This window comes from Ambystoma mexicanum, chromosome 13 (genome assembly GCF_040938575.1).
Source record: "Ambystoma mexicanum isolate Mex_15411 chromosome 13, UKY_AmexF1_1, whole genome shotgun sequence".
Classification (NCBI taxonomy): domain Eukaryota; kingdom Metazoa; phylum Chordata; class Amphibia; order Caudata; family Ambystomatidae; genus Ambystoma; species Ambystoma mexicanum.
Window position 1 is genome coordinate 244,233,881 of NC_090938.1, and position 23,708 is coordinate 244,257,588.

The window sequence follows — 23,708 nt, forward strand, 5'->3', positions numbered from 1 at the left end:
ATCCACCCCCCGCCCTATCAAAGGCAGTTCGCACCGGGGTACTTGTGCTGGCAAGTGGAGCTGTCAGGGAGCGATAAAGGCCAAGAGGTGCCAAAGACCATGTACACTTCAAAGTGGTCTATAGAGCATGGGTTGTTGTTCCCATGTCTACCTCCAGACCCCGTGTCTCCTGCCAAGCATCCCCCCCTCACGCTGGACGCCCCCCTGCAAACCGCATAATGCCACGACATATACACGTCATTCATTCACAAACACACCCCTGTTTCGAATCCTTTATAACCCACTTCATATTTCTAATGAGCACTTCTTTGCGCTTTGCTAGTCAACCCGTGAAGGTGCTGGTTATCTGCTCTTCGTCTCTGTGAACTTCCGTGACCACTTCGAGGAAACTCCTCAGTTTGCAACCTGTGAACTGCTCCCTGTTCTACGACAATAAACTACTCTGATCCTTGCATCTAACTGTTTGTTCGTCAAGGTAAGGCCATGTACCATAATCATTTTGCGTCCAATTTCTTTTCGTTCAAGACAGTACATGCAAGGAACTAGTCATATGTTCTGAGTTCAGTCAAATTATTTTGCTATTTTTTTAAAGTTATTCAAATACTTATCCGCATGTGAATAACGTGTATAGTTCCAAGAACCAAAACGAACCTTGCATTGAACCTTTTATGTGTCATTTAATTTTTTAACACATTGGTATTCATAGAGAATTGTTGATCTTTACTTTTCAGAATTTTCCACAATGCCTGCCTGTTCCATTGGCGGTTGCCCTTCGAAGACCCATAATAAATCTGAAGGTACTATAATGCATGTTTTCCCTAAAACAATAGATCAGATAAGAGAATGGGTCCGATATTGCGGATATCCACCGTCTGAGCTTGAAAGTAGAGTCCTAGAAGTCTTTGCGGACAAGAGGGGTGATCGATACCGCATCTGCAGCAGGCACTTTAGCTCAGACATGTACTCCACATCATTGCTAATAAAGAAGAACACACCGCGAGCGAGGCGAAAATTGCTCTCAACCGCTATTCCCACTCTATTCGTCCACATCCCTCCACTGGTGAGTCAAGTTTACGTATTTATCTCTCGGCCTTGCGGTAGTGTGTAGCATTAGCTAACAATAATTTCCCCATTTATGTATCCACTCAATATGAAGGCGGAAGATTCTCCATCCGTGTTGTTATTGCAGTCATCAGCCACTTCAAGCGCCTATCGGGTAATTTTACTTAGCTATTCTGCCACTGACTTGTTTTAGGCATGTAAATCAATAGTTTTAATTTATCGTGTGATTATTTTACCTAATGGTACACCCTTGTACTCGTCCTCTAGTCTTTGTTTTCAGTTATAATTATTGTTATCCAAAATAATGCAAGTACTGTCTTTCAGGGAGATGCTGAGGAGTCCAACGTATTGACGACAACCGTTGATGTCACTCAGATGCTCGAGGTACGTTTCCGGACAGTTCCATCGATGGAGATCATCAGATCTTGCATTCTTGTAGCGTGATTGTTACACACAATGTTTCTTTCGTTTTTAGCCATTGATATGTCCTTCTGTCGTCGCGCTCCTATGTGTCTTCTTTTTTCAATATTGTGTTCATTACTAATGAAAGTGCTATGTTTCAGGGAGTCGATGGAGCATTAGTCCAAGAAGAAGGGGGAGCATGCAGTTACGGGTTGGCGCAACAGCTTGCAGAAGTGTGCACCGCAGTTACATCGTCCCTTGATGTTCTTATGCATTTCGAGGTATGGATACTGACAGTTCGATCAAGCGAAATCATATGACGTGATTACATCCGCTATACTTCCTTCTTTATTAACGCAAGTACTATGTTTCAGGGAGATGACGGAGCTTCTTCTACAAGAACATCACCCCTAGTAGTTGATGCAGATCTCTGGGTGGTGACACTTCCAACGATCGAGCAAATCGAATCATATTTACATATCCATAATTTATTTTAGACAACTGATCATTTGTGCAGGTTTATTTAGATGAGCCGTTGACGCCTGCACAAAGTTTATGTTCTTTTTAACAAAATAGAAAACCATACTAATGCAATTACTGTGTTTCAGGGAGTTACTGAAGCATCATCTTCAATAATATCATCAATGGAAGTCTATGAGGAGCCCGAGGTATGGATCTTGACAGTTCCATCTAACTAGATCAACAATGCGTGAATAATTGTCGTTTGAATGTTCTACAGAAAGCGTTCATTCGTGTTTTGCTATTGAGATGTACGTGGGTATTGGTCCCCAAGTACATTTTGTGTTTTCAATATTATTATACATACTAATGGAAGTTCTATGTTTCAGGGAGTCGATGGAGCGTCAGTGCGTGATGGATGTGCTTATCATGAAAATATAGTCGTTGCAGCGCAAGAGGAAGTGGAGACATGCACACACGAGTCGGAGCAACAGCGTCCTGATGTTGAAGTTCGAGGCAAGAAAGTTTCAAAGAAAAGAAAGCAAAAGAAGGTTAGTGTCCTGGACACTATATTATGTTGTTTTTCACTGTTAATAGTTCAATACTGTTAAGTTGTGTTTAAACTGAACATCCCTTTTCCAATCTGTCCTCTAGTTGCGAGTGGGTGTACGAACTAGATCTACACAGACAGTGAAGCGAACGAGAGATGTTTCTTGTCAAACCTTTTGGCAGGGACTTGAGACTGGAGATGCATCGTGCCAATGGGAAGAATATGAAGTGATTGACAACGGAGCTATACCACAACCAGCCATTGATAGTGAATGTCCTCCTGGTAGTTCGGATGCAGTCGGAGATCAATTCACAGAATCCACACCCGCAAAAACTAAGACCGCGAGAAAGTTGAAGAAATTGTTTTATTCACCCATCGCCGCAGAAGGAACAGATGTTGCAATGGAAGAGAATGAAGTGGACGACAATGAAACACCATCAATATCACTGAACATAGCGGAAGACGATATCAGAGGTTCTACCTTTCATGTGAGTGACATGTCCTCAACGTTACAGGCCGAACCAGCTGGGATGCAGAGTGACAGTATAAGGAAAGAGGCAAATTCATTGTATTCGATAGTTGTTTGATTGATATTATTATTCGGATGAAATGTGGGCATTCGGTTGGTGGGGAAGTATGTGGGGAGCCATTGATTAATGTGACTCGTGCAATTCGAGGCACTAACCTTAAAATACATGCCACCTGTACAAAATATCATCCTTTCTCATGGTCTGCACAACCCATGCTGGGGCAACTGCCAGCAGGCAATCTACTTTGTGCAGCGGCTGCACTTTTTAGTGGTTCAAGTTTTAAAAAGTTAGAGTCTTTCTTTCAGTTTGTGGGAATCCATTTCATTGCGAAAACTCAGTTCTACAAATACCAAACCGATTATCTATTTCCAGCCATTAGCGAAGCTTGGAGAATGGAAAAAATGTCTATTGATAGTACATTCGCGGGCAAACGGTTCAGGCTAGCCGGTGATGGACAGTGCGACAGCCCAGGATTTTCAGCAAAGTACTGCACCTACCACTTTCAGGACATGGAAAGTAAGAAAATTGTGAGTTCGGTGGTCGTGCAGGTGTCACAAAGTACATCCTCAGTGGCCATGGAGAAAGTTGGCTTTGTAGCATCATTGCAAGAACTACAATCGCGGGGAATGGTGATCGACCTGATAGCCACGGACAGACACGTTTCAATTGCCAAGACAATGAGAGAAGAGTACAAAAATATAAATCACCAATTTGACGTTTGGCATCTTGCAAAAACAATCAATAAAAATATGTCGGCTGCAGGTAAAAAAAAAGATATGCAAGGTATTTCACAGTGGTCCAAGTCAATCAGCAACCATCTTTGGTGGAGCTCAAAAACATGTAGAGGGTCGTTGGAAATTCTACTGGAAAAATGGCGGTCAGTAATGTTACACTGTAGCAACGTTCACCGCTGGAACACGAACCAACATTTCCACAATTGTGAACATGGCCATTTGTCCACAGAGGAGGCACGGAAGAAGAAGTGGTTGATTCCTTCATCACCCACTCACAAAGCCATTGAAAAGATTGTATTTGATAAAACTATAACAAGAGATTTGAGGGGACTCACGGAATTCTGCTACACAGGAGATTTGGAGGTGTTCCACAATATGTGCCTAAAGTACAGACCAAAACGATTGCATTTTGACATGGAGGGCATGATAAATCGGACTCTTCTAGCGGTCTTGGCACATAACCATAATGTTGGCCGTCAACAAAGTAGGACGACCGGAACTTTAGGGACGCTTCGCTACAATAAGGCCTTCACTAAAAGAAGTAAACAATGGGTGATCAAACCAGTGTTTGAGGATATGCAATATGAGTTTATTGAGAGACTTATTGTTGATGTTATAGATAGGCACATACATGGAGTTGTGAACGAACCTGTGCAGGGGACAACTGCATTGCCACCCAACATTGCCTCTGTTCCATGTCCACCTAAAGCAGAGCTCATTGAGAAATACACATCACGGTTTAAATGATTGTAATTTGATTGTCTGTTCTCTCGAGTCTCCTCATGTTGCAGGCCCATTGAATATGTGTATCTATGTAATGTGTAAATAAAAGTGATTGCTCAGTGTACATGCAATGTGTCTCTCCACCCTTGCCCCTCCCTTCACCATGCAGTAGTGCGAACCACCCGGGTGTCACCTGTGACTTTGCTCTCGAGTCTCCTCATGTCGCAGGCCCATTGAATATGTGTATCTATGTAATGTGTAAATAAAAGTGATTGCTCAGTGTACATGCAATGTGTCTATCCAACCTTGTTCATTTGCGCATTAAATTAAACCAAACAGTAATATAAATCTTTTTTCAAAAAATATAGAATGTCTCCGTATTTATGGTTCTCTGGGGCTGCAAAGCACGCAGACAAAATGCAAAGATGGAGTGTAAATTTCAAGTCCTGTGAGATGGCCTTACACTGAATGTAGCTAACTAGGAATGTGTGCTCGTTCAAAGTGAAGGTCAGCTGCTTTGATTTTTTGCTCGGGTGCCGGAATGGCCCACGACTCATTATAAGGTTCTATTGTTATTTGACCTTGACAGGCCGGGACCATCCCGAAAGACTTCTTTTTGGGGGTGTGGTGCAATAACGTAAGAAACGATAATGAATAAAATTTCAGAAACGATAGCCACGTTCATTAGAAGAAATAACGTCGGCATAGAAGGAGTGGTATTTCGGGGCTGCCCTACGCACAGACACAATGGACAATGCAAATATAATGTAAGTAACTCTTTATATGAGTTTATACCGCAATTTAATTACTATACAGTAGCTTTAAAGACGGGTTAAGTTGTACTTGTTCGTTCTATGTGGCATATTGTTTTGTACCGCGCACTATCTTGAGGAGAACCATCTCCTTTTACGGAAGCACCTCAAAACCTTCCTCTTTGCTTCTGCTTTCTCTCTCCCTCTCCCCTGCTACAACTGGTCCACTGTCTGCGACCTCGGTCCTGGGCCCTTCCACTCTCCACCTGCACTGCCTCCCTGTCAACCCCTGCACTGGGGGACTGTCTCAGTATCCTACAGCCCCCCCTTGACGTATAATACCCAGTTGCACTGTCCTAGCTATGAAATAATTTCCCGACCTAATATATAAAATGAATAATTTTAATAAAGATCTGATGGTGAGACTAATTTCATTTTTTATGTTTGTCAAACAGGTACATCATCCATTATTGTCTGTGCCACGAGTACCAGACACCGGCGGATGGGTTTTTCAACCGCCAGTTGCTTCTCCGCGTGAACAACGTTACCACCCTGACCATTTTATGGGACGATCGCCAAGTACAAGTATGCCCTTACGCGGTACTAACGGCTAGATGCAACATACAGACCGTTGTGGTGGCCTAGTGCCTCGTTGTTGGAACAGCCATGCGATTATCAGTGCGACCGCTGAATATTCAAATCGCTGAATATTCTCAAAACATTTGATGTAAAATAAATGTACTTTGCCAAATGTACAATCTTGCCGTTTGCTTTTAAACCACAGTTTCATATTCCGAATTGTGGCGCTGTATTGTGAGATGATCTAAGACCCTGTGTACAGCAAAGGAACATCGTGTGCCTCAAAAACGAACTTTTTGGAACGTGAGCAAATAAAAATGCAAATCGCTGAATATTCTCAAAACATTTGATGTCAAATAACTGTACTTTACCAAATTTACAATCTTGCGGTTTAATTTAAAAGTACAGTTTCATATTCCCAATTGTGGCGCGCTGTGTTGTGTGAGCTCATCTGTGTTGATTTCCTGGTTCTGTGTGGAGTCGCGTAGAAGACGCCTGGGCGCGTTTGCCTACGCAGCTCAGTCACGTCACGGATAGAGGCGGGGAATATGAATGTTTTGATCAAGTCTGTTTCAGGGGCGGGGGATTTGATTTAGTGCCGCAAAAGCAGGTGAGCCAGGGCGAGGGGGGGAAATGATAGGATTATCAGAAAATGGCGGCTGATTTCGAGTGCGTTAATGGACGAAAAGTCGGGTAAGGTCCATAGGAAAGTTTTCTACGATCTACCGATTTATGCTTAAAAACACATGGCCGAACCATAGGAACAATAAAAAAAAAGTCCCGGAACTATCCTTTAAAGAGACAACTCAGCCTTTCACCTTTCCAAATATATTAAAGAAAGACTAAGGAGTTGGGTAGAAATAACACCTATCATTATCGTGCCAAGAGACATATGAGCTTATGATTCGCTCAATAAATGGTTATTTGAGTTTATTTATTTATTTATTTATAAGCAGGGACGAACAACACTCCTTTGATCACAAAGAACGTACAATAGATAACAAATCAGTTTTGATGGGAAGTAGTGAGCTTGAGCAACCTTTGTTGTGGAGGGGAGTAAATGGTACATATGCCAAGGACAAATCATGGGTGGACTGTGCGTAGGGCAGCCCCGAAATACCACTCCTTCTATGCCGACGTTATTTCTTCTAATGAACGTGGCTATCGTTTCTGAAATTCTATTCATTATCGTTTCTTACGTTATTGCACCACACCCCCAAAAAGAAGTCTTTCGGGATACATAGATTAAGGACAACCAACATTCAACCAATATTCAACATGTTTAACTGCAGGTAGGCGGTAGGGACAGTTGTGTTACGGATGTGACCATGATGGATGAAGTGCTAGGTGAAGGCAGAGCAAGTGAGGGTCAGAGAAAGCTTTGAGGGGAGGGAAAAATATAAGCTTGAAGGTAGATGAGAGGTAGGTTAGGAGGGTAACTGGGATGCGAGGAGGTAAGCTTCCAGTTTGGTTTTGAGCAAATCCGTGTGGACTGTTTCTCGGATGTCCGGGAAAGAGAATTCCATGCAAGTGGAGCAAGAAGAAACAAAGTGTGGAAGCGAGAAAAAGCACGGGGAGGGTTAAGTGCCACAAGGGTAGTCAAGAAGGCATAGCAGATATTACGAGAAGCTTTGTAGAGTTTGATAGAGATATAGTGGTGCCTTACCATGGATAGATTTGTGAATAAGGAGAAGACATTTAAATCTCGCCCTGTTTTGCATTGTCAGCCATCCAGTCTGGTGACAGTACGAAGAAGTAGGTGTGAAGTGAGGGAGTTCAAAGAGAGTCCTAGTAGCGGAGTTAATGATCTTGTCGAGAGGACAGAAACTATATTTGGGGAGACCAGTAGTCCAGTTTAGAGAAGACAAGAGTTGTTAAGAGATGCTTGACGTGCTGAAAGGAAGGAGTTGCCTGATTTTCAGAATATTTAGGAGGTTGAGGCATGCCGATGTTGCATTTTGAAGTTTTCAATGCGCATACGAAATTCGTACAGTGTAGGAGGAATAGTGAGGACCGTGAATGAGAACTGGGGTGAGACACCTGCAACACCATAGCGTTATTTTATTTCATTACAGAGCCGATTTATGGTAGAGGCCAACTCTCTGGGATGTATTTGGTGTTGCTAAATGGTAGTATTCTTCACTTAGAACCCTTGGTGAATAAATGAGCAGTGGACATGTGGGAAGGGCCAGACTCAATATGGAGTACACTGTGTGCATATGTATGAATTTCTCACATAACGCAAAGTGGAAATTGATTTGTATACTTTCATGCATAGGGCATACCTAAAAAGTGCCACAGTGCTCAAACTTAATCCCTTAATCTGGATTATGTCAAAGATGTGGCATGGGCAGAGCAACCTTTCTCCACATGATATTATTGCCTGAAAATACAGGAGTGTAAGGGTTGGTTACAGAACAAAGTAAAGGAGCTTGTAGGACTAAGGGGGGTGGGGGGTCCACAAATGTATATCTTGAGCCTGATCACAGAGCAAATGAGAAGCAACAAACTCTGTAGGTTTGCAAGTTTAATGGTGGTTTGGTGACCAAAAGAAAGAGTGTCTATTCCCCAGAAATCCACAATTGGCACAGTTTTCACACAATGGCCATGGGTCAGATCAAATAGATCAAGCATTTGTATCCCCAGATGCAAGACAATTGAGAGTGCCATAGTTATAGAACTGGGGAGATTAGGTTATGAACACGTTTTACTGGGATTTTCGATGACTCTGCTAAAACGTCCAATGATGTTCAGCATTCAAAACAAAAAGTTGGAAGCACGGAAGCATGAACCTGTGATGTTTGTGTCATGAACCGTCGCCTACGTCCTTTCTGGACTTCGTGGTCCCTGACCCATAGGGGATTGAACACAGTAATCCTTCCAACATGGCCCCCTGATACGGAACGCTGCTTGCCAGTCCTTGCGCTCCACGCTCTGCGTTCTACTAAACAGACACGCCCTGCGGCTCTGCGCGTCTCAACGCTACCGCTTGCTGTAGTTGGACGTGTGCTGCCGGAGTTCGCTTGGGGCTTTCTTCTGTATCCTGTTTCCCGGTTCCTTGAATTCCCCTTCCTTCCTTCCTTCCCTTCCTCAAAAACTTACCTTCGTACTTCCTGGATTTTCGCCCGCGCTCGGGTCACGGTGTTCCGTGTCCCCGAGTTCGGACATTGTTTCTTCCTGTTCACCGTCCTGGACATCTGAACGTATCCTGGAGTTGGGTTCTCATCCTCACGCTGGAATTCCGAAGACCAGCACACGGGTTTATACAAATCCCAGACTGTGCGAAAGAAGTCACCAAAGAAGGTGTCAAGCAAACAACAAAAACAGGTGAGAAGGTGAGAGACTTGTGACAGTATGTTATCAATCTGCTACTCTTCAATTGAATTCCACTGAGACATGCCTAACTCAGTCAGAGGAAAGTGAACAAATCAACAGAGGTTTAGTGGGGTGGAGGGTGGGAAGAAGTAGAGTGGTGAAATTTAAATGGTAGAAGGCATGGCATGGCCGAAGGAAAGCATGTCAAGTGAGGTACAAAGTAAAGTGAGTAAGTGAATAAATCAGAGGGGTGAAGGAAGAATGGATTAGTAGGTATTAGAATCAAGTGAGAGGCTGATATTGGTCAAAAGTGGTATTAGTGTTAATTAGATACATTAAAGTGTCATGGCATTTGTGTAGCGCAATAGGTTAAGACAGTAAAAAGAACCGTGAATAGGGAGCAATTATCTCAGACTAAGAGCCAATACTATTTGAAAACATTGCTTTATGGGTTCTTATATACACACAGCGGTAGAGATGGATAAGGTTGGGGGTAGGAAGAGTTGTAGTCTTGGGCCTTACGTGGCCTGAACAGGTTCTAACAGGATTCACTCTTGCTTTAGCCACTCTTCCCTTCAGACAAGCGGGAGAAGCACCGCTTGAGGGTCTAACTTAAGTGGGTATGTCATGTAGTTATTGGGGTTGAATTTGATTTCCCCCAGCATATACTGAACTTGAAAGGGGAATTTGAAAACATTGTGCTTTTGCATCTAACATGTCACCAACATATCGCGGCACTAATTTGAACCCAATTCATTTCCCAAACACACTTACACAGCCTCAATTATTTCACCACCACATGGATATTTGTCATTCAATGGGGTTTGTAGCAACTCAACCAGCCTCTGCATGCACTGGACTTGGCCACAGTCACACTGCAAAGAGGATAGTGTGACATAGGCATCCTTTCAAGCACATAGGCGTTGTGGCACGGTGGTGTGCTGTAACATTTCTGGCCAGGTGATTGAGTACCTGCTTAGTTTACCTTTAATAGAGTGGGTTATTGGTGAATGCCTCATCTACCAGGACAACTCCTCATCAACGGGGTGTGACCACTCAATGAACTGGGCGTCAGGTTTGGATCCACTCCACCAATTATATCTTTAAAGAGTTTAGAAAACAGCACATTAATAAGATGAGTTATTTATTAGTGATTGTTTTCAATTTTCCACAGCTTTTTTTGTGGGTTCATTTATCGAATAATTTTTTGGTGCAGGAATTAAGTGCAGGCTACCGCTGAAGGCATTTAGTAGTTTTATTATGTACTTATTTTATTATGGGTATTTATTTAGTGGGGACCTAGCTTAGAGAAGCAGTGGTGCACTTAACAAAAATGGTTTACTAGTAGTACAGGTAAGGGGCACAAGATACAGCAAGGCAGTAACACATTTTAATTAAGCAACAGAAGCAGTAATTCATTAGGGGTGAGGTGGGGGTCAACCGGAGGGTGGGATTGGGGGTGTCTACAGTAAATGACGAAGATGCTCCTTAAAGAGCAGGCTCTAGAGCCCACTGTGTTTAAACATTCTTTGCTGTTTGTACTGTATATATTGTTATAAATGTATTGAGATACAGCCACTGCAGAACCTGTTATGCGTCAAAATGCAAGGAAATGCCGTACATTTATAAGAAAATGCTTGCCAAAATAACGGGTCGAATATCACATCAAAGGGCATATCATTTATTTATTTTAGCATTTTTTACGGCGCACATAACCCATAGCTATCTAGGGTCTAGTTTCATTGCAGGTTATTTATAACGCACTCAAGCGCGGGTCTGGGATGCGAACCTACGTTTGCTAAGCAGGGTCTTGCTTCCAAGACCCACGCGTTGCCACAGAGCTATCCTCCCGTCCCGTTTGTATGCCCTATTGCATGACAAATTTTGATCAGATTGCATCTAATGTTACTGTACACTAAATTCAAAAACAAAACAGAAAGCACTATGTAACCTTACAGTAGGGCACTGTTAATGTTTCATTTTAATTCATGGGGCCACTGGGAGATAACAGAAACTCAGGCGGTCACCATTATGTGTCTTGCGGCAGTGCCAGATTAGTGGCTTCCACAGCTGCATTTCTTTTTGCCCAATAGAGATAAAGAATGTTATGTCTCAGAAGGCATTGAGCATACTGGCATGTGTGATACACAAAACACCCTTTCTGTAAGTTGCAAAGTCAGTTGGAAATGCATCCCATCTGCTTACAGAAGCAATCTGTACTTCTGAATTAAGCTCCTCCTTCCTATCTCCAACAGGAATTCTCAGCGAGTCTGAGATGCTTTCTTACTCAACTTTATAGAGGAGTATAGGCAAAAAAGCAGAGCAAAGCATACTTAAAACGGGGATTGTGAAGCACCTGTCTCCTGGTAGAGGAATCACTGCATTGAGTAAGAACTGTGATGGGGTCGACGGACATAGAGGTCATGGATGATACATAGAACATGCTAAAATTGTATTATCTCACTGTCTAGTACTGTGCTAGCGTCTGTGAAAAAGTGTGTCCTCTCAGTTTTTGACTGAACTTTAAACCGTTATCCATGCTCTTTTTTTGTGAGTAGGCCATTTGAGGGGAAGGGATTTTGGGTAGGAGTAATCAGCACAATGTAAAAGGCCTCTGGTGTTTCTATGTATTTAACAACAGCAACGCATTCAACAGTTTGCATTGTGTACAATTTCAAATTTTCTTCTGCACATCAGAAACAGCATTCCACAAGCATGTGTGTGTGGAGCGTATTCCAAACCTAAAAACAGTAGAAATTCTCAGATGAGATATTTTTGTCTGAAATCGATATTTGTTTGGTCACTATTATACTGTAGTTTATTAGATGGATGATGAGTTAAAGGTACACTCATTTTACAATAGCCATCTCTTTGAAATCAAAAATCAAAAATATTATCAAAATTGTTTATTATGTGATTTGTGTAGTTTACAAGTCATATTTATCGAACAGGTAAGTATTGTAGTAAAACATTGACACATTTCTCCTTGCAGTAACAACAGATGGGAGATTAATGTGGTCATCTGACCAATTTGCAAGCTCAGCTGAAATTCCATTTTCACCTCATAACAACTCTAACTCTCTGCAGATCAGATGCTTTTCCAAGCAGAGCGTGGGGGTTAGATATCTCTCCTCCGTAGGTGCCTCCCTCTGGAATGGCCTCCCTGTCCGTCTCAGACTTGAGCTGGATCTCCTTAAGTTTCGGAAGCTTCTCAAGACCTTCCTTTTCTCTTCTTCCTTCCCTCTCCGCCTCCCCTACTAATATCCCTGTCTGCCTCTTGACTGGATGCCTGGTTCCTTCAGAGTCTTACAGGGCACCAGGCCCCCATAAACCAGTCTATCCCTGCACTTGGTCTGCCATGACCTCCCCCCTCAAGCTGCACTGGCCCTTCCAGCCCGCCCCCCCCCCAGAACTAGTCTGGCTGGGCCTGCATACTTGTAGCCTTCCCAACACCTTACCTCGCACTTAGCTTGTTGATCTTCCTTCCCCTGCACCCTCTGCTTTCCCCTGGCTTGGTCCACCTGGCCTCCCCTGGCATTGATTTTTCTCACGGGCCCTTCAGCCCTGACCAGCACCACCCCCCCTCTCCCCTGAACTTCTCTTACTGCACTTGCACAATCTGAATGTCACAAGGCCTAGTAGGATCGTTTTTGTTTTGCGCCTTGAAACACATTGTGTATAGGCACATTATAAATACCCAATAAATGAAAGAATTAAAAACAAAGGTGTATCATTATGTGCTACTCATTCAATCACAATGTGCTCAAGCGGCCTCAATGATCACTCACTGAATATGTACTAATAGTCACCACCAATGAGTGAAAATGTTGCCCAGCTAAGCTAGCAATAATAACATCACCTTATTAAGTTGCTTCCTATACAATAGTGATAGTTGATATTCTTCAAAGAACAAACTAACAGGTTTGTTAGATCTTTTAGGGAAACACCACTTGAAAAGCATTTCCCTCTGATGTAGCGATAAAGAACATGACACAGCTGAGAGGTAAACCAAGTTATTATTAGAGAAAGACAAACAGCATGATAAAGTAATACAGAATGACAAGGGACAGGTGTCGGAGAGCTCTCCCGGTGTTCGGTCAGAGCTCATCTTATATAGCCTGGCAAGTTTCCATGACGTTTGCAGACATTTGGTAATACTAGGAAGCAGACATTTGTGAAGAAACCTGGCAGTTATATGCATGGTACATTGTGTCACAAGATCAGTACGCAACTTGGCGTAAACACCGGAATACTCCTTATAAGGTGGTATTTGTACACAGCTAGTGATAGGTACGGGGAGAGGGGTCCCGAGGGCAGCATCAGGTCGTGGCCTGCTGAGCCAAGGTGGGGTGTGGGCATGCCAGGAGAGCCGGGTGTAGCAAGAGGCCTCAGGCTAAGCTATGGTGAAGGATCTGGGGCCTCGCAGGGGATGGTAATTGCGTGGAGGTATAGTATCAGGACAATCCTGCCACACACATAACCTCTTATAGCCTGTATTCTGTGTGTATGCTGGTGTGTTTACTCCCTTAAAGTAACTGCTGAAATGTCTCTTGACTCTCTACGGACTTGAAAGAAGGACTAGTGCACCTTCAGGCTTTTGTCTGAGGGGCTCTGCTGAGAATGTTCATGATGTAGCAGTTGTTTGAAGAAGACAGGCAAAGCAACTCGTGATGGCTCTTGTAGCAATGATGGTGAGCAAGACTCAAGCTCAGCCAGAAATCCATGGGTCTATCGGTTCGAGGCTGGAGTGGGCATAACCAAAAGTCATCACATCCTTATTTAATCAGAAATTAAACATTTTTGTTGAGGTAAAAACGGAAAAAAAAAATAATTCTCAACAATAACATTTTAGAACAGTGTTAAAGCAGTACATCAGAATTCCCTCGAGTCAGCACCATGCCTACCATAGCAGCTTGGAACTACGCAAGAAGAAACAGGAGCGGTACATAACGCAATGATACTGTTAAAGCAGTACTCAGTCTGATTGCCACAAATACATATTTACAATGTGCCATGCATAATCAATGAAATTCGCAATCACTAGTCTAATGTTAGCTTAGCTTGCAGTTTTAAAAAGTACCTTTGCATCTCTGATCATTTGGAACTCGTTAGCTGCCAGGACGTGGAATATATTTCCTTATAGCCTTGGTGTATAGAGGACAGCTACACCTAAAGTGCATGTTACATTAGATTGAGTTTGTGCAAATAAAACACGTATCTGTGCTGCTCACATTCCATTTTACCATAAAAGAAGCTCATGATTAAATGTTGTGTCTACATTTCATTTCTCGGATCAGGTAGCCATGTTAGATAATTTTCACAGTACCAAGTAGTAAAAGGCAGCTATTGCATGGCTAGTGTTGTAAAGCACACTCGCTAGCATCTCAGGTAAGTCTTTACAAGTGCCTTAGTAAGGTTACGTAGTGACTTCAGCAAGTCCTTAAGATGGTAGGAGGAGGACCCACCGGTATCTGTCACCCAGGTGTCCCATCTGCCCAACTGTAGGGCATGGAACACTGTCTTAGGCATTCTAAAGTTCATAACAAATGTGGTTAATTTTGCATATGCTATTAAATATATATATTGCGGCAGAATTAATATTGTAGCATAAACAGTGATAAACGTTCTACTTTTAATTGTTCTGGGGAGAAGCCATCAATCACATTATAACTGCTCAGATGAGATTTCAAATATCACGTTTTGACATTTATGGGAAAATGTGCCTTTTTGATGGAAGACAATGCTGAGTGTGCTGTATAGAATAGTACTCATGTAAATGCATTGTTTAGCAGTCAAATTATATAATTTGGATTAAAACACAAAACAGCAATCTGGGAGGGATGCTGTATATCTGGCAGCCAAAGATCAGTACCGCTGCATGTTAGTGGAGTATTCTGTCCAAAAAGTGGCTCAGTGTGATGTGATAGCTAGGAACATCAATCCCACAAACCTGTTGAGAGCAGAGGGATGGCCAGAACGCTACTAATGAGAGCTTGGGGAATCCTGTGATGGCACTCAGTGCCTGCCGTATGCCACATGATTTGTCTAAGGTGTAGAGAGCAGTGTGGTGGCTTGTGGCTTGCACTCGGCTCTGAGACGGTCCCACTGTTTTGTTGCGGTTTATTATGTGGTCACTCTCAACTCAAGGAGTTTCTTTCCTCCCAATCAAGGTGGCACACAATAAAGCACTCCATTCAAGTTCACTTTGGTGAGACCTCCAACCCATCTCATACCCAACCCCAACATATTCCCTGTGTCACCAATGGACTAGGAACCAGGCCGGTGCATAGTACGAATATCTATTAATTTATTTAAGGTTGGAACAACGGGCTAACATCAGCCACCAGTGCTATGGCAACATCCAATGCCACAACAATAAGTCTATTCTTCAAACAACACAGATGAAATTTTTAAACATGCAATCACAACTTACAACATATTTAATTTCGATTTAACCAATGGAAAACATTCACAATACAATACAGGGTCCAGAGGAATGACTTAATTTGAAACAATCCTTTTCTCCCAGCAACCCCCACCCTCCAGGTCTCAATTAAATATGATCACATTTGATTATGATATGATATGATATGGTATTTGTAACGCGCCTATACACAGGTGTTTCAAGGCGCGACGAGGCAGGGAGGGGAGGAACAAGGGGAGACAGACAACGATCCTACTAGGCCAGGTGTCATTCAGATCGCGCAAGTGCAGGGGTGAGGGAGGGGGAAAGTGCAAGGGGAAGGGGAGGGGGGAAGTGCAGTACAAGGTAAGTGGCGTAAAGTAATAAATAAATAGGGCCAGCTGGTGGCAAGTGCAAGATAAGTGCAGAACAAGTGCTGGGGAAGGGGGGGGCTGTAGGGATACAGAGACAGTCCCGCAGTGCAGAGGGGTTCCAGGGCATCAGTGCAAGTGGAGAGTGGCTGGGCCCAGGACCGAGGCCGTTTAGAGTGGTCCAGTTGCAGGATCAGTGCAGTTTCAGTGAATAATTAATTAGCTGTTCAGCAGGGGAGAGGGAGAGAGAAAGCAGAAGCAAAGAGGAAGGTTTTGAGGTGCTTCTGGAACCGGAGATGGTTCTCCTCAAGTTTCAGGGAGGCAGGAAGGCTGTTCCAGAGGGAGGCCCCTGCCGCGGAGAGAGATCTACCCCCAGCTCGTTGCTTCGAGAAGCGGCTAACCCTGAGGGAGATGGAGGCGGATGAGCGAAGGGCTCGGGAAGGAAGATATTTGGGAAGAGAGAGTTGAAGGTATTTAGGACCCAGGCCCCAGAAGGCCTTGTGGACAATGCAGAGGGTTTTGAACTTTATCCTCGCAGCCACTGGGAGCCAGTGTAGAGATTTCAGTCCTGGAGAGATACGGTCCCTGGGCTTGAGGCCAAGGACAAGTCTCGCAGTTCTGTTCTGGATGAGTTGCAGAGGGCGGAGAGTGGAGGCAGGCAGATTAAGATAGAGGCTGTTACAGTAGTCCAGCTTCGAGAGAACCAGGGCTCGGGAGACAGTGAGCTTCTGGGGGAAGGAGAGGAAGGGAAGAATACCTCTGAGGAGGTGCAGCTGGTAGTGTGACCTCTTGGCGACGTCGGAAATATGAGGAGAGAAGGAGAGTGTGGAGTCGAAAGTAAATGCAATATTGGGGAAAGGAATACAATGGGAAAAATAGTTTTTGTTTGTTTGTTTGTTTGTTTATTTGGTATTGTGGGCCAAACCCATTAGGTAGCCGGGCGCAGTAGAGGTCAAGACAACTTAAGCTTAGTTACAGAAAGTGTACAGAGAGGCATATAATATACAAAACAGTTGGAGAAGTAAGTGCTGCCAGTATGGTTACATTGGCATACAGACAGAAGCACGGTAAAAGGCATGCAGCAGAGACAGGAATGTGAGGTACCGACAAGGTAAACTAGCAGTCATTTTTTCGTATCCATTTAATTACATTGAGTCTAAATTTGGGATACGGTTGTTCCTTTCTGGGGTCGTGTGGTAGTGCATTCCAAGTTTGTGCTGCAATAACTGGGAAGCTAGATCCTCGAGCTGTAACACGTTTAAATCTAGGTATTTCCAGGGTATGGGCATTGGCTACTCTAGATGGACGTGTGGACGATCTTCTGTTTATCCTTTCAGCAAGGTAGGGAGGGGCTAAGTTGTTTAAACATTTGGAGGTGAGGGAGGCTGTTTTTAGGAGAATCCTGTCAGATATTTTTAGCCAATGGACCTCTCTTCTAGCATCTGAAATGTGTTCTCTCCTAGGGATATTCAGGTCTGCTCTTAGGGTGTTATTTTGCATTCTTTGTATTTTGTCGATGATATTTTTGTTGGCGTCTGAGTACAGAGCATTACAGTAGTCTAATCTCGACATTACGAGGGCATTGGCCAGGGTGATGCAACTCGAGGTGGAGAGGAATGGTCTACATGCTCGGATAAGCTTACAGGTATAAGCTGTGGAGGATGCGAGTGAGTTAACTTGCTTCTTAAGCGAGAGAGTGGCGTTGAGGTAGAATCCTAGAGTTTTGACCACTGGCATCACCTTGATGAGATTGTTGTCGATATTGAAGGCGGTATAGTTTTTTTATGTTAGTTTCAGAGCCTAGGATTAGTATCTCAGTTTTATCGTCATTCAGGCAGAGGCCATGAGATGCCACCCATGCCTGAATGAGGAGGTATACTCTGTTTACTAAGGCTGTGTCCTCCAAAAAGTTGTCCTCCAAAAAGTTTTGTGCTTGTTACTGTAAACGCAATATTAGGTAAAGGAATACAATGGGGAAAAATCGATGTTCAACTTTGATCTAAAATGCAAGGTTGGGAAAAGGGGAGTAAAATGAAAATCGTTTTACAAAACACATGAAAATAAAAGGCAGGACTTGATAATTTGAGGTCAGTGAAAATGAAAACAACAAGAACATTTCATTTTATAACACACAAGCAGATGAGATGCACTACTTTGTAATTCTGATTTAAAATGAATGGGGAATTTCATTTTGCAACACACTCCACACTGACTTGAAAGGTGGTGTTTTGTGGATTGCTTCTTTTTGGGATTATGGACACCCCCTCCCCCTTTCTATGCAGAAGTCAAGGATTTCAGAAACAGTCAACCAAGTCTTTATGGGCTATATCGGCTATAACACACTGAGCATGAGCTTTGTTAGTTTCGAATTCTAACAACACTCAGCTTGTGTCTTTCTATATGGGAATTCATTGATTTACTTTCATCAAATGTGCTAAGGATCCACACAGATTCCTCCTCCCCACACTTTAATGGAAAGAATTAAGGCTGGCTGCTCCCAAGAGAATGCAGTTTCAACAAAGAGGTGGTTTTCTATGGGGGAATACTTTTGTGTGAGAGTTAATAAATTGTGAGAAGGGCCTATCCAGTTTCACCCCCCCTTTTTTACCTGGAAAGGGATTAAGGCAGGTGGATGCTCACGCAATTGATGGCTTTGATATATCTACTTACATGGAAGGCTTTGGTCAGGGAAAACAGCAGGGCTCCTCTAAGGACAGCACAGGTCAGGTCAAGGACTTTCAGTCAAGGATTTTCTCCTGCACCCAGACTACTTCTGCTCCACTGATTTGGGTCCCAGCTAGCTTCTCTGTTTCCTAGTCACTGGGCCTCATTACGAGGTAGGAGGTAGCCATGGTGCTATCAGCACCATGGCTACCCCTTACCGCATTCCGGGTCCGGGTTCTCGAAATAGGGACTTACCGGGTCATTCCAACCTTGGAGGACCCGGTAAGTTCCCATTCCGAGAACCATTCCCCATTCCCATTCGATCCCCCATAGGGTTCAATGGGAAAGGGGATGGAGCTAATAAAGGGCCCGCTAATAGCGGGCCCGTTATTAGCTCCCTGGTCCCTTATCGGCTCCCGCTAAGGGACCTCGGAATAGGGCAGTAAGGGTTTCTCGGCACCGGTCTCCTTACCGGTGCCCGTTAACCCTCACCGCCAACCTCGTAATGAGGCCCACTGTCTCCAATGCAAGAATTGAGGCCTCTCTGCTAGTTGTTCCTCGCTAGTGAGTCCAGCAGCTGCTCTCTCCTGGAATAATTCACAAAAAGCCCAGTTCTGATGCAAATCTGCCCTTTTCTAGGGCTAGAGACACTGCAACCTGGTAATAATTCCTGCGGTCAGAATTAGCTAGCTTGCTCCCTTCACCTCCCACCAAGACACCCACTGGCTGATGATAGGACCAGAAGGTTGGAGATATGTATGATGTAGGCTGAGGGAGGAGAATAGATACATCATTTCAAAATGACAAGGAGTTTCTAAATCTTTTGTTCTGAAAAACCCCATACAGTAATAACTCCCTTAGTCTTTCAAATAACTCCATGAACATGGATATTTTTGAGATCTGTATTTTATGGCAAGTTGGGCCATACTAATTTTATTTCGACAGACCCTCCATTCACTTCTGCAGGACATGTTATCAGCATCTAATTGACAACCAGACATTCTTCTTGGTGGGCCCATCCGCAACAAGTTCAGATTTCAAAGGGTCTTTGTTCAGAACTAAATTCACTTTTATGGGCAACCTGACCTTAAAGGTTATGTCTGTTGGTTGTGTTATCAGCAATTCACCACAAATTTGATCTCCAGCTTTGTATTTATTTATATTTATATTAAATTTGCAGGCCGGTTGCCTTGGTGAACCCAGGCCCCAAAGGTTGGGGTCACAATTCCAAATACCCAGCAGCTCAGTGGAGGAAAACAACAGCCGTCATTTACCTTCATGGTCCTAAAGGAATAACATTTCCCATTGGCACTGTAAGTTTAACATGTTGCATTTCAGATTATATTTAGGCCTGATGTTCAAAAATACTATGTTTCTTTACATACTGTATAAACAGAAGCAAGTTCACTCTCTCCAAACAGATTGTCCAGTTACTTAAGGGATCAGTATTCAAATCTACACCAAAAAAAATAGGCACTTCTTTGTTCATGCTGTCATTTTATATGATGGAATTAATGTCTCTTTCTTCCTGATGAATGCACTCTGTCCTTCATTTTATTTCTTAAATGTCAGGTACCATTCCTTCTTTTTAGCTGCCAAATGTACAACCAAATGTACAACTATTTCTTCTCATGCCATGTGTAAACCCGCAGTTTTTAATTCTTTCCACATGTAATGTATTTCCATGTCAGTTTATTTGTGAAATGTAAGTGCCTTTCTCCACTTGCACCCTTGTCCATTGCAGTAGAATATAACTGGGCCCATTTCTTTCCATGTCACTTGGCCTTAAGTCAGAAAAGGAAGTGTTTTGGACTGGCCTGAATTTTCCATTGGATAGCACCAGCCAGCTTCACTCTGACATCTTGGCCTGGCCTCTTTATTTCCGACATTCAGGAGCTATATTTTTCCTCACAAGATCTACCTATATTGATTAATTGCTAGCTCGCTCTCATTCTAACACAAGTTATGTATGCTAGTGTTATCATAAGAAGGGTTCCACCTAGGTGAAGCCTTGCCATTGCTGTTCCATTCATCAAGAATGGTGATGGGGTGGATCTCAGTTGTTACTATCCTATCTCTTGCCTTGATTCTACCTTGAAAATCATGGACATAATTATTTTTGGGTAAGTGCCAATAATGTCCTGTCACATAAACAATATGTCTTCCACGTGGGTGTGTACTATTAAGCAGATCCTTACTCTACACCTTATAATAGTAATAATATTTATTGCACATGAGGAAGGCGTATGCCGGACATTTACCAACCTCTTACAGGCATTTGGCTGTGTAGACAGGAAAATCTAATCGGAAGCTATAGAAGTCTAAGTACAGAATTGTCCCTGAAACATACACACCAATCTAAACATCTCTGTTTGCTACGAAGGTGCAGGTGAGGCCATCAGCCGATTCCTGTGTAGCTCTGGGGCTAGACTGGAATCTAGCCTGGCCTCATTGCCTTATAATTTGTATAGCAATGGTTTGATGAGAGGCTAACTCTAATGACCGAGTGCGATGTCAACTATTTCCTGACTTACAAATAAGGAGGGCCCACTATGAACATTTAGAACATATTTCCAAAGGGATAACTACATTCTTATCCCTTTGAACAAGAACACATTTGTATTTATTTGTTTTGTTTTATTGTGGGTTACGTGTTAACATAGTATGTGTCTATTTCATAACTGCATACACTTGTACTATATTGCATACAGATTTGTTTTTTAGTTTGTACTTAGAGTTTTACACACACTCATGTAGTTTTACTCAACAGACATTAAAAACCAACAAACACAAATATGTTTGATCCAATTATTTGAGTTAGTTAATAAATATATTGCAGTACAATACATATTGCAGTCAGTTCATACAGTTGATCATAACCAATATGAAATATCAACCTATTGAATTAACTTTGTTTTGATTGTGTTATTGCTTAAACTTTGCTAACACATGTTTCAGTGTGCTTTCTTTATGTCCAGGATCTCAAGCCATAACCACCCTCCTCTGTGTTCAATATGTTTTCACAGTCTGGAAGAGTGCTGTGGGCGAGTGCTGTCTCACTGTGTCCGTCTGCATCTTGTATTAAAGGAATAAGGTGTTGGATATAAGAACCTACAAGAACAGTAACATGCTGGGTCGCTGCTGATTGGCCCTGTGGCATGATATTCATTCAAACTACTGGACACAAGGGTAAGACCCACCTCCAACAACCAGAGGCCTACTTAAATAGCAGGCTTTGCGCAGTCTGTATGCACACAGTAGGGAAGAGTGCTGTCTCGCTGTCCTGCGGGACCAGTGGCTGATTGAAGATCATACGAGGAGCGGGCTTCACCTGCTGCACTAGAAGTAAGTGGATCAAGTCGGCCTTGGGCTCTTACCCCAAGCTGTTTAACTGAATGGTACTCTTAAGAAAAATGCCATACAAGAGCAGAACTAAAACTAACAGATACAACTTGAGGAGTTGGGCGGCTGTTTTAAGCAGCTCAATACTACAGGCTGAAACCGAACCTGTTAACAAGGCAATTGTGGGAGTTGACACTCATATGCTTGCCCTGGTAAAACATAGGGGCACGATAACCTATTTTTTTCTAACTGAGTCAGCAACTAAAGCAGTGATTCTCGAGGAACCTGTAGCTCCTCTAGTGCACCCACAGGAGGCGATAGTATCGCATTAATCAATTACTTTTGCCTTTCTATACAACAGAGCATGGCAGGGGCTGCAGAGGTGCTTGTACCTGTAACTGTTCAACCCATGGTTGTGGAGGCTCAAGTGATTCGACCTGAGTCAAGTCCTATGCAGAAATTAGAGTCCAATCGCCTGTCTGCCGCTGATAATTTGTTAATCGATGTTAGTGGGGAGGCCCTGTTGGAGGATTTGAAACGGCAGACAACACCTTTTCAGAGATGCAATCATTTATGATACCTATACAGTTTGCAATTAAAATCTTGTTAAAACTGTGTGGCCTAATACATGATAAGTCCTCACCAGCAGATGTGGTCACACAGGTGGTCCATAAAGATAGGCCGTCCTGTGTTAGTGTACACGCTGAAATCCCTATGAGCCAAGTGGATGATCTTTCCATACTTGTTGAAGTGTTAGAAGCAGATCCAGCTAAAACGGCGAGATCGTCGGATGTATCTGCAACATACTTCTCAAGAAAACAACGTTGATTAGGGAAACGTGCAGAGGCCCGCAAATTCTGTGTCACTGATGCTGTAGCTATACCTTCTGAGGAAGTCATCATGAAAAAAATCTAAAGGACCTCGTAGGGAGGCACGCTGTAAAAAGCGTCAAGGCAAACAGAAGGGCAATCGAACGAGCTGGCTGGTTGAAAAGTCGGTCGAGTAGATCCCTGTCCAGACGGGCTCACTTGACTTAAGTGTGGAGATAAATGCCTCACAGAATAGTGCGGAGGGGCTGGATTACAACTCGATCTCTAACCTGTCACGTCAGACTCTGGCTCTTAGAACGTCTGCTAAGAAGGGGCAGCTGCAAGTTGCCGTCTCCCCAGGAGCAAGAGTGTTGGAGAGCACTATTCTGTTGTTGAAAAAGTCTAACAAAAAATCCAGAGGAAAATGGCTCTGCCACGCAGCTTTTATGACTCTCCTTCAGCAGGTTTCACAACTTTGGTTCTGGTGTTTAAGACTTTGACTTTTTTGAGCTGTTAAAGTGTGTCAATTCTAACGAGTTGGCTATCCACTGTAAGCACATAGACACTGTTCATTTGCTACTCAAGTTTTGAAAAAACGTATTGATCTGTGGGTTTAGTTGATGTAAAGGCCGAAGCAGTGGACCCGGCCCTACCACCTATCGAAGAAGCTGGCAGTTTTCAGATAAAATCAACGTCACAATTGCCGGGCAAATATAAGGTTTAGTTGTCTGACATACAATGTATGTTAAAATGGATTGCAGAATCTCTGCCAGTGGTGCTTACTAAACAATGAATACCCTCCCTCATTTCTTGGAACACGCAAGGGTTTGATCACTTATTATCCTAAAGTGGATCCTTGTCCTACGTGCTTCAACATCCAATCATTTTACTACAGGAGACTTGGTTCACGTCAGCAATATTCATGGACGGGTACACAATCCACCAGTCTCTAGCAAATAAAGGCTTCAGGAGCAGACGTTTTGGGGACTTGGCCATTGGAGTGACTCACCAAC

The 23,708-nt window shown here is 43.2% G+C and overlaps 1 protein-coding gene across 1 annotated transcript in view; it reads right to left on the reverse strand.

Moving 5' to 3' along the window:
- Positions 1 to 8,959, reverse strand: part of LOC138520297 (olfactory receptor 10A4-like) — a 43,715-nt gene extending 34,756 nt beyond the window's left edge. Inside the window, exon 1 of the mRNA XM_069632739.1 lies at positions 8,894 to 8,959. Within this exon, the coding sequence (XP_069488840.1) occupies positions 8,894 to 8,959 (66 nt within the window). The remainder of the gene's footprint in view (positions 1 to 8,893) is intronic.
- Positions 8,960 to 23,708: the final 14,749 nt, after the last annotated feature.